The sequence below is a fragment of the Chelonia mydas genome, chromosome 1, assembly GCF_015237465.2.
Source record: "Chelonia mydas isolate rCheMyd1 chromosome 1, rCheMyd1.pri.v2, whole genome shotgun sequence".
Taxonomy (NCBI): Eukaryota; Metazoa; Chordata; order Testudines; family Cheloniidae; genus Chelonia; species Chelonia mydas.
In genome coordinates this window covers 47,683,188-47,695,383 of record NC_057849.1, presented here as the reverse complement: position 1 = coordinate 47,695,383, position 12,196 = coordinate 47,683,188, and the positions used below count along the sequence as shown (strand labels likewise).

The window sequence follows — 12,196 nt, the reverse complement described above, 5'->3', positions numbered from 1 at the left end:
CACTTAAAATATTTAGATAAAGCCTGAACAAATCAAACAAACATCTAGGCAGGAAATTCTGTTTTAATGCACTACCACTGTGCTATTTCAGAGAGCCTGAAAGCAGCCTAACTTGAGAATTCAATCAAGCAAAACCTAGTATAATCTCATTGCCATATTTGCAGTTAATGAAAGGTATTTAAATCTGTGACATTTTTGTTTTTATAGAAGATGGAATCAAAAATTATTTGTTTCACTAATAACACAAACATACAGTAAATTTAAGATTTTATTATTTAGGTTATCCTTACTATTTACCAATCAATGTACAATATTAAAATATTACTCTTCTGCTACTCACTATTGCTCCAGGATTTCAGTAAATATTTGATACTGATTTCAAAGAAGCCTGAATCCTGCTGGCTAGCCATGTCTGCTGCATACAAAGAGGCTTCTATAATTCTGAGCAGTTGAAGTGGCAGGTACTAGTATGTAGATGTAACTGTCACCAGTTAGTGATGTAAACGAGGGGTCAGAAGAGGAAATGAAGTCTCTGCAGATCAACTTCTTCCGTGGTAGGTAAGCCCACATTTAATACAACAATAACAACAACAACACACCATGAGATGCTCGTCCTCTGCTCCTCCTTCAGGGCTGGTACTTAGCTTTATTTGCTGTATTTTTTTTCACCCTGCAGACATTCAGTAGGAGCTTTCATGTACTCCATTCCACAATGAATCAGATTTTTGCACCTTTTCCATAGGCTCCGTTTAATACATATACTGTACCAAAGCAGCTGTTGTATAAACAGTTAGAATGTCTCCTTGAAGAGTTTTTGAGCTGGCCTTTAATAGCGTGCAATCTGCCTGTCTGAAGGCTTTTTCCATTAGAGACTGATAGACTGATCGTATGCACCTCCTCCGGCAAGCAAACACAGAGTATCAACTTGAAGCCCTACTGAGAATGTCTCTTTTGCAGCTGAAGGAATTTCACAGGTTTTGTTATTCGTTTCTTTTTTAGAAAAACCTCTAATGATCTGGTCAGCTGCTTCCCTTCAGTCTGTTTCCAAGAACAACACACTGTATTAGACACAACTGCATCATGCTGCGGTAAAGCAAAGCTGCACCCATCTATCTGATTGCAGTGACGTTTTAAAAAAGCCCATCAGTCAGCCCAGTTGCAGAAGGGAAGCACTTGCAGAGCATCAACAACCAGACATTTAAATGGCTGTTTGTTCTCGTCTTTCGCAGCTAAAGAAGAATCTCTGTTTGATGTCATTTTTGTCTTGAGTTAGACTTTTATAAGATAAGAGACAGCAAGCTGAATCAATATTGGAAAATAAAACAGGAAGCTAGTTGCTTATTTCACCCTCTGCATATTCTATACTAAATTTGATTACTAGCTACAATTTACCTATTTCTTAAAATTTTCTAATAATCACAATACATCAGTATGCACAATTTGCTAATAATGAAGAAGTATCAGTTTTCCAGTGGCTTTTTGCTTCCTGAGTTCTTGGTATCATATTTCCTGATTTCAGTTTGCGTAGTTTTACATTATTTCTTCTCTCACCTAGTGGAATAAATAGTGTACTGTCCTATAATGTTTAAACAGATATATAGCATCTCCATAATGGATTCATTCAACAACACTGTGAACATTGGATTTTTAGAAACTTGGTTCAAGTGTACAGAAAATTTTATCTTCAGATTTAAATTCCTATTGATATGCATTTTATCAGATTGTTTTCTCCTGAAAAATGCATAATTACACTGAAATGTTTCATAAAATACATAGAATATTGGGGAAAAAAGCCAACAAAAATCATCATTCTAGAACTATACTTTTTTTTTCATCAAATGTAAAAATACACATAGAAAAAGACCTTTTAACATTGTGCCTACTGGTCTCAGAAGAAAATACAAAGATGAACTATAGCGACAATTCAAGGCATTGTTGAGCTTTCTCAGTCAAGATAGGAATGTTTACAAACTCGTCAGCCTGATAAAAAACCCAGCCACCAGAGAAACAACTATTCCACTACTTTATTACAGTCCTTTATTTTACTGTATTCAACCTTTTGTTAAAATCAGATTTACTATATACTGTTAGTTGATATTTATTCTTTTATTAATGATGCTTCAAATAGTATGATCCACTCAATTAACAATCACATCAGAGTTCAACTTCTGATTTACTTATTTAAAAGAAAAATATATCAAGTATAGCCAGTTAAAATCATACTGAATCTTATTATTAAAGCAACTTAAAATATGAAACATCAGATTTGAAGATGTATTTAAATGTATTTTGATCCTATTTAAATGTTTTTCAATATAAATTTCACTCTAATATTAGAACATCTAGAGATAACAGCACATTTTTGGCAACATCTCGGAAACATTCCTGAAACAGCTGCAACTAGCTGAAATGGCAGTAACAGCCGCACTCTACTTCAGATCCAAAAGAAATTCCCCAAATTGGCTTTAACTGGGTTAACATCTTTAAAAATACATCAGTTCTGCTTTCTTCCACATTAAATTAATTTCTGATATCTCACTATCTTATTATGTATTTCAGTAGCTGAAAAGCTGATTAGCACAATGCAGACTCCTGAGGTGTAAAAGAACTCTTTTTGGATGGATTTTAGAGCCCTATGTATTCACAGTATATCAGTAACATAATGTACATGTTTTTGTCTATGACAGCGTGGATATTAGTACACGTGAGTTTAAAATAAAGAGTCCTAATATAACATTTTTTTACCATAAAAAGGAAATAAAAGATCAAGAATCTGAGTATTTTCACAGATAACCCATGATAAATTGCCCATTTCAGTCATGTACAACTGCCTTCAAGCCAGCCCCTATACTCCTGCTGTCTTGTCCACTTCCTGTGTTCTCCAGGCCTTTCGGAGAGCAGATATCCAGGAGTCTTGGGAAAAGGGACTAACCCCACCATCTGGAAGAGCACCAACAGAAGAAATGGTCTTCAGCATGTGGGAGGCTTAGGGGACTAGCCCTACATAAAAATCAATGATGCTCTCATGATCAGTACTCTGTCTATGCACAGACTACTGTGATCGCCACAACCAGATGTTCTCCTACTAAACTTTTGAAAATAGTCTTCAAAAATAATTACCCGATAAGAGAAAAAGAATGGAAAAATGCGTAGTACGTTTAAATCTTCGTGATTACTGTTTATGATAAAGACTCATGTATGCAGTTAAGAACTGTATATTCTGAGCAATACTTACAGGAATTCTTAAAACAGGTCCACTTAAATGGAGCTGGGAGTACAGCACAGGCCTGCAGCCTGATCAGATACAATCTCTGAAGCTCATTTTAGCTTTAATGTGGAGGGAACTATGTAGTGCCAAAACTTTTACATTCTGAACACAAAGAAAGTGCAATGGAGGCTAAACACAAGAAGTAGGGGAGGCCTCTCAGTAGGGTGATGATATTTCCCTAAGCTGAAAGCGGGATGTGCAGGGCTGGCCTGAGCTGCCTGGCATTACTACTCATCTCTCACATTCCTGCAAACGTTCCTCCATGCCCCCAATAGAGCAAAGTAGCAGAAATGGGAGAAAGAGGGAAGAGGAATGGGTATGGACTGGGATCTGGGCAGCAAAGAAGGGTGTGAGTGTGTGGGTGTGAGTAGCCAGGGCTCACAGCCAGGTGAAGCTATTGAACTATGATCCATTTTAGCAGTGTGATGCCCCTCTAGGGGCTGGGACAGCAGAGGTTCAGGAAGGAGCCTCCAGGTAATGGGAGGGACCAAGGAGATTCCAGAGAGCAGCCCTGGAGAAGTGGGGGACAGCTGGGATGCAGTGCCACCATTTCAGATTGGGGGGGGAGGCAAATCCTGGCTGGGGAGGGGGAAGAGGAGTGAATGACAGGGGGCAGCTCACTCCCGGCCGGTGAGAGGAGTGAGCAAGTGATGGAGGACCAGAGAGTGGTGGAGTTGGTCCTAGCCAGTGGTACAGAAGTCGGGTGGGGAGATGCCCTCCTTAAATGGTGCCCCTGCTGGGATGTGGCAGAAGTGGGCTACTGGACGCAGACTGGAGAAGAAAAGAAGCCTGTTGGGTGGGGGTGGGGGGGCTGTACAGGGTTTTCGGGACCGGCTCTGAAGGATGGTGGATGGGGAGGACATAAGGCCGTGGTGGGGGCTGCAGGGACCACTCGGGGGGAGGAGTTTGCGGGGAGGGCCATGCCATCTTTGGTGCCCTGGCACAAGCAGATGCTGCGGGACCTGGTCATTCACTCACGAGCTGGGTTGCCCACGGATTGGGTGGCAGAGTGAGCACATGACATCCCATTACTCCCTGATTGGAGGGGCAGGACATTGCAGAGACACATCATCCAGGCTCCTATCCCCCCCTCCAAAAGTTGCCGCTTACCCCACCCCCACCCCAAATGTTCCTCTGTGCCCCACTTTCCTAGCAAAACAGGACAAATGCCCAGTTTTGCCAAAAAAGTCGGGATGTCAGAAACAGGGCTTAAAAAGGGGACTGTCCCTGCCAAAACAGAACGTATGGTTACCCTACCTCTCAGGACCACGTCTGAAGCAGACCACAGGAGCAAACTAAGTATAAACTAGATTTGTGAGTTTTGTGTATGTATAATACAGTGGATTAGTGTACTTGAATGTATCTCCCTCTAGTGGCAGCTACTAATAATTAAAACCGATCCTTGATTTCCTTTAGCTCAGGTAGCAGGGGATTGTGCTTTTGGTCCTTAATTACCTTGTTTCGATCCCCACTGATAAACCATAGTGTTTGTATTTGTCAGCGGACATATGCACTGTCTAATATGCTGTTGTAGTATAAAACTGGTACTCTGGATTGGCTGATCTAGGGCTTGGAGTCTGATCTAGGGCTTAATCATTCAAGGTGTCAGTCTGGGCCCTGCAGTCCTGATCCTCAAAACAGTGAAGCACACGCTTAAGCTACTGGTTTATTTAAAGTACCTGCACGGGTATTATCAGTTCGTAAACTATCACAGACATCATGGTGCAAGTGGGTCTTGAGGAAAGATCAAGAAGATCAAGAACCTGCATACTGGCTTTACGAATTAATCTGGAGAGGGAATTCTATGAGTAAAGGGTAGCATGGAAGAAAGTATAAAGGTGTTCATGTGGGAAGCGGACAAGAAAGTGATGGAGGCTGGCATGTTGGAGGAGAGGAGAGATAGGAATGTGTGACAGCACAATAATGATATATTTTGTTGTAGAGAAATTAAACAACTGTCTATATTTTGAATCATATATTTACTTTCTAAGATCTCCAGACTCTTTTTCCAAACTATATTAACCCACATTAATGATTTCCCCATAGCAATACACCTTTCTAAATCAGTATAATAAATTTACACTTTTTTGACTATACTGTAGGACAAAAGACAACTAAAAGACAACACACTTCTCAAAATTATAACCAATAGAGTTGGAGAAGACAATTTCTTTTTAGTTTTTGTTACAGTATGATTCCTTTTTAGAACTGTTTCATTTCATTCGTTTTTGAAAGCAGATTAAAAATCTATTATATCACAAAACAAACATAATGGAATTCATAATACAGTGTGTAATGTTCCTAGCCCCAGCCCATCTCCAAGAATTTAATTAATTTCAAATGGGCAACCTCTGAATTTATGAATTACGAAGTCTTCACTTTCCTCACATTAAAATATTTAGCAGAGCCCTTTTTTTTGCCTTTCAAATGCATCCAATTTAGATTTACCAAATACAAAAATGTGCATAGCACTAAACAAGTCAAACTGAGTGTTACGCACACTACATGCACAAGCGTTGTATTATTAGTGTCCTCACTTGAAATGCAGATCACAGATTTCATCTGAGTCCATTTGAATTTGTATACTTATACAGGCATCCATAATCATTACATCGTAAAAGAGAAATTCAACATGCCAAAATCCAAATTCAAAATATAGATTTATACTGAACCTATGCACAAAACGATTATCATTAAGCTAAAACCATTTAAGTCTGATAGGTTGTAAACTAAGGTGACAGTAATTCTGTTCAGTTTTTATGTCTCAATCCAGTTACAGTTTTGCTGCACCATTTTATCTTCTGTCTATAATTATATGTCAACATACTGCCACTTAGTGGTAAAAAGCATAACAGAAGCAACGGAACAGAACAAAGATGGCTGACTAATGGAAGTGAGAGCCAAGGTGGTTGCGGTAATACCTTTTATTGGACCAACTTCTGTTGGTGAGAGAGATGAGCTTAAACACTCATAAACTGAAAATAGAAATGTAGTAAGTAATAAGACAGATGGGCTTACTGACTTTCAAAGAAATTATATCAGACAACTAGGGAATTTGGATACCAATAATTTAAAGTATTTAAAGTAAGAATATTATTTTACAGTATTTATTTTAACACCTTTGTTCTAATCTTGGCTTGGACACTGAACTGATGAGCATCCTGTGCAAGTCGTAAGCGATCTGTAACTCAGCTTTTCATCTGTAAAATATGGCTGATACTAATAAGTAATAATAAGTGAGCTGTAGCTCACGAAAGCTCATGCTCAAATAAACTGGTTAGTCTCTAAGGTGCCACAAGTACTTCTTTTCTTTTTGCGAATACAGACTAACACGGCTGTTACTCTAAAACCAATAATAAAATTGACCTCCAGTACCTCCGGGGGTGCCTTGGAAGATTAATTAATATTGGAACAGTGCTCTGAAGAGACAAGCTGTTACAAATGCTGTTTTTCTTGGTTGTGCCTTGTTTTGAAGCTGTCAGACTGAGATGTACGCATTTAGGAATCTGTAGCCACTTCAAACATTTTTTCTAGCTGATAGTCACAAGTAGCATCAGTCAACCAGGGATGAACTTCTACGACTCTCCCAAGACCCACCACAAACAAACATTTCTAAGTTCATCCTACAAACCCAGGTTAAAATCTGCAGTTTTACCAGTTAGAGTAGGTTTGCGTAACACACAAAAAAGGTGCAAGCCCTCATTCAAAATAGGGTGCAGATTCTGGAGCTCCACAATATGCAAACCTCATATAGCCTACATGGATCAGCAACAGGGTGGATAAAAATCAATGATTTAAAAAAAAAATCAAACACATTGATTTTTTTTAATTTAAATCGGATTTTTTTGATAAAATGCTTTTTGAGGAAAAAACCTATCAAGATCATTTTAATTAAGATACATTATAGCTCAAAGATATCTCATCATGGAATAGGGATTATAAATTCTAATTCTATAGTGTGAGACAATATATTCATATAATGTTTAAGAAAAATTTTGTAAATGAGTTCCAGTAGTTCATGGATTAGGGACCCAATCTTATGGGGTTCCACAGGCTTCTGTACAGATTATTTAGGTTAATCTTTCTATATACCCAATGGGACTCAGTGCTCACTCTAGAAGATACCATCAGAGGTACTTAGTTTTGCAGTTCTCAAACTGTGGATTTGTGTCTCCAGAGGTAACATGTTTCTTAACAGTAAAAATGTTAACAAATAATATATAGAGGTGAGAAATAACAGACCTCAACTCTATTGTCCCTCTGCAAATTTGTATACACAGAGTCAATCCCTTACCTCACTCTAAAAGTGCAAAGTTTCAAAAAGTTCAATGAATAGAAGATTGTTGGGGGTGAAATAGATCTGGACAAGAAGTCGTCTGGAGGTAAATGTTTGCTGTTGAAGAAAAATATCCAGAATACTTAATGTTGTTGTTTTAGTTAAATAAAACAATTTAAATGTCTCTCTGGTGATGTTCTCCTCCAAACACAGCATGGCAAGAAAATCCTCCAAATATTAATTATTAACCTGTTGAATTGGAGACAGTTCACCTCCCAGTGACTTCATAAATATCTGCTTCAATTACCTTTAGTAAATGAAATAACCAATCAATCATTCATTTTCTGATATAACTGTAAAACTAATCGAAAAGTTTTCAAAATAAATCACTGTTTAAAAATGTATAGTGTGTACCTTCTAAAAATGAAACCTACATCTATCTCTGAGTTGTGAAGAATATGTATTAAGTTTATAACAACCAACAAGAATGCACTTTTATGTAGAAAACAATAATTAAATCGAGTCTTCCTGACTAGTGATTTAAATTTGATTTAAATCAAATCCACCCTGATCAGCAACCATAGAGCTATTTGAGCAGCATCCTCTCACTGCTCTACACCCTAGTCAGCTTCCCAGCAAGTTATTTTCCTGTGAGAGCAGGCCTGTGATGTACCTATAAACCAGCATTTTCCCCTTCCTAGTTTTGTTACAAACTCTTTTGTTTTCCGTGTGTGTGTGTATAAAATAATAATTAACATGCTTGACAAATGTCCCAATATGCCTGGGAATACAAAGAGGTCCCACAGCTAAAATTTTCAGAAATGGCCACTGGTTCTGAGTGCCTCAATTTTTGGATGCCCAGATTGAGAGACAGGATGGGTACCGACAACGAAAGGCCACTTAAATTACTGGTTCTATGTTACAAGAGTCAGTGCCAGAGCAAAGAGAATCCAGGAGTTTTGACTCCCAGTCTCATGCTCCAATCCAGGGGATGTCTAATCTTTTCAAAGGTCAAGAGTGCTCCCATAGACTCACGCAGACCCAACTGAGCTCCTGTCTTGCTCTCCCAGGCCTCCCACAGCATGACCTGGGCTACTCTCATCTTTCCCATAATGCATGAGGTAGCCTGCCAGGAAGCTTCTGAAGGAAAGGGACAACAGCTGAACAGAGTACTCCTGATTCATATCAGAGCTGCTCCGGAAGCTCAAGGGGAAGCAATGGGAGGCAGTTGGGAGGAGGTGCTTCTTAGTGCCTACCCATAGTGACAGGATGTGACTCAGGGGGACACATTTTCGGATAAGAACTCATCATACATTTTCTGCTTAACATGGTCGCCATCACGGGCCACAAGTTGGACACTTATCTCTAGACCATGACAGCTCCCTCTATTTCATAGTTTTCCTATTTCTCTTTATTTTCTTCTTTTAAAACCAACTGTTCAAAAGAATAATTTGCAACCAGATGTTTGCACATAATGTGCTCTATTCACTCATGGCTTGAACATGAACTGTCAATACAGTAGGCTTTGAACTTGTTTTCAGATTCTAGCACAGCTGTGCAAAATCTCTGCTGCCTTGGCTCAGGCAATTTTAGTGACAGTTTTTAATGAAAATATTTTTTTGAATATCAAAACCATTTACATAAATACATATTCTCTTTTCTTCCCTCTTCTTTCTTTAATCACAAAACTCTCACTGTTAACTTCTGAAGCAACAAACTTTACATCATTTTGTTCTTCTTGTGCATCACTTGATTTGTTCATTCTTTTTTAAAAACTCTTTCCTTTTTGTTTTCTTAATTATTAAAGTTCCTTTCTGACTGACCTATATGGACATTCATACCTTAGAAGTCTAGCTACTGTATTCTCCACCAAAAGTATTCCCCTGATTGTGTTGCCCCTTTTGCTTCACCCATCATACCAACCTCAAATGTCCATTTGTCTGCTTCTCTCACAAATAGTTAATGCTATCAAAATTTTTGGAAGGGATATTAAACCTCCTGCTTCAGGGTGTGAGCCAATCTTTATCTATTAAAGATCAGTGTTAGACCAAATGTGGGTGTCTTACACCTTCCTATTACTTCTGGAACTGGCTATTCTTAGGGAGACTGGCTATTGAACTCGATGGGCCTTGGGTCTGATCCAGGATACCAATTCCTGTGTTGGTCCAAACATCTATGCACTTTCCTCCACACTGACTTTACGCATGAAATGGCCTCCATGAACTAATCCCAAAGGCTACTACCTTCTCCTCAAGACCCATTTCTGCTGCAAGCATTCCAAGAAATCAGATATCCAATGATGGCTAAATTGAGCAGTGAATAGGGACAGATTATATCTATCTATCAACAATTTTTAAAGAACCCTTTCAAATTTAGTTGGGGATTGGTCCTGCTTTGAGCAAGGGATTGGACTAGATGACCTCCTGAGGTCCCTTCCAACCCTGATATTCTATGATTCTATGAAATTATTTGGAAGTATCAAGTTGTGCACATAACTAAACAAGATAGCTATATGATCTTATTGCCATTACTGTCATCCTCCCTTTCCTACTGGGCTCCTACAGTTTCGTACATTCATTGGTTGTGTCCTGTTTCAAAGTATAATGTAAATTCTTCTGGGCATGGACCTTCTCTGCCTTTGTGGACATACAGCATCTAGCATATTAGGGCCTTTGGACATTAACAGATAAGTAATGGGGAAGGGGGGGTGTCTTATTCAAAATGCTATGCTCCAAAAGAAAAGCTCAAGTACAGCTTCAAATATCTGAAGTCTATTTCAGATTTGTGATGCAATCTGGTTCTCTGGAATGATGATCTAGTTACACAGCAGGGTAATATTTATGACTGTTTTCCTTGTTTCAGGGTGAAGAAGAAGGAATTCCAAAAACTCAAAACCGCTAAAGAAAAGTCACCACAGGATCCTGAAGCTTTTTTTTTTCCTCCTCATGATGAAACTGGCAAACACCTGGCATGTACTTACCCACCCTGTGTTATTTTATATACTGTGACTAGTGGCTATGAGATTAAGTCTGCACTGCATTGCCCCAATGAAGTTATTTACATATGTCCAAAATGTGCATAAAATGCTAACAAATTGGAATTCTCCACAAACTTGCACCACTGGTAGTTTTAGACCCACTTTGTACATTTTGACTGCATAATTGTACATAATGACTACAGAGGATTTTACAGTGGTGGTTTACCACATGGGACCACGGGGCTCATGCCAAGGGGCTCCACTCAATTTGGGGGCCCACACAAGAGCGCCAGAACTCTGACCCCATCCCCTGCTCCTCTTCTTCCCCAGGGTCCTGCAGCCCTGTTCCTCCTCTTCCCTCTGATTCCCCACCACCTGGCCAGGCTGTAAGCTGGAGCCAGGCTATCATAGGGTAAGCATATTCCCCCCACCACAGAGCTGACCTGAGGCCCTCTCCCCTTTCCAGCATGCAGAGCTAGTCTGAGCCCTCCTCCTCCCTCATGTGGACCTGGCCCAAGCCATTTTCCCAAGCCCCATTCATCCCTTGTGCAGGGCTGGCCCGAGCCCCGCCACTCATCCGGCCGAGTCCCACTGCTCACACCTCCCTCCCAGCTCACATTTTTTTAAAGCAAGGCTTAAAAAGGGTACTGTCCCAGCCAAAATGGATATATGGTCATGCTAGGCTGTAGTAAGAGCTGCCCAGGGAGCCTGGGCAGCTCTGGGTAGCCCCAGACCCTCCACCTGCCCTGGGCAAGGGACGGGGATATCTGAGAACAGCCCCTGGCCCATGTCCCTGCCCCCCCAGGGTGCACTGCCCAGGGCAGGTGGAGGGTCAAGGGCTCCCCACAGCAGCCTGGGCTCCCTGGGCAGCTCTTACCATGGCCTGGCTTCCAGCCAAACCAGGGGGCGGGTCCTTGGGGGAAAGAGGAGGAGCAGGGGGTAGGGCCCAGAAGTAGGGGAGACCTAAATGTTCTTTGTACCCAGGGCCCCAATAAATCTTAATCCGCCTCAGGGTGCAAGGCAATGGAGAATCAGGTCTTAAGTCTTTGCAGTATATGCACTGAGTGCAATGATTCTTGTTCCTTAAAGTGGATGCTCATTGTGGGTTTACAGCTCCAGCCTAAATACTCTCCTGCAGCTACTCAAACTCCTCTCTCTATTCCCAAATTCTGATGATGTGATGTCACTAAAATACCTGATCTTTCCATAGAATTCTTTACCGGTGGTGAATAAGACACAACAGAATGGATATATTTTGTAATATTTTAAATCCTATTACACAAAGACATGCTTGGATGCTTGCTAGACAGGAGGTGGAGATTTACACAACCATTTTACACAATAATCCCTGTAGTAGCCTGCAATATCATGCATACATTTTTACAATATAAAGGGATAGAACATTTCTTTTCAATTATCTTTAAATATGTATCTTTTCACCTTTAAAAGTAGTTTGTGGGAGGACAAAACTCAATAATAGAGAGAGATGTTAAAGATTTTCCCCATTTTTCCCCCTTACATAATTTTAGAGTAGAACAGCCAAATGTTCTAACAAAGGTTTGTCTCTCCTAAGTGTTGTAGAAGTCTTATGAGAAAAGGGGCTCCCTCTGGGCGATGGTGAGGAGAGGGTTAATTGGGCCCTCAGCTCCCTCTCAGCTGCTGCTCTTCAAACTCC

At 40.1% G+C, this 12,196-nt stretch overlaps 1 protein-coding gene across 11 annotated transcripts in view; it reads right to left on the bottom strand.

Moving 5' to 3' along the window:
• FRY (FRY microtubule binding protein) overlaps positions 1–12,196 on the bottom strand; it is a 371,144-nt gene that overhangs the window by 275,373 nt on the left and 83,575 nt on the right. For 3 of the 11 annotated variants that reach the window (XM_043531605.1, XM_043531593.1, XM_043531608.1), the window contains exon 1: positions 341–1,293. The exons of 2 other annotated variants lie outside the window; for them this stretch is intronic. In XM_043531605.1, coding sequence (XP_043387540.1) covers positions 341–410 — 70 coding nt within the window. In that variant the 5' untranslated portion in view covers positions 411–1,293. Of the gene's footprint in view, positions 1–340; positions 1,373–12,196 lie in introns of those variants that run through there. 6 more of the 11 variants (XM_043531588.1, XM_037892078.2, XR_006286421.1 and 3 more) reach the window with 5 other exon arrangements.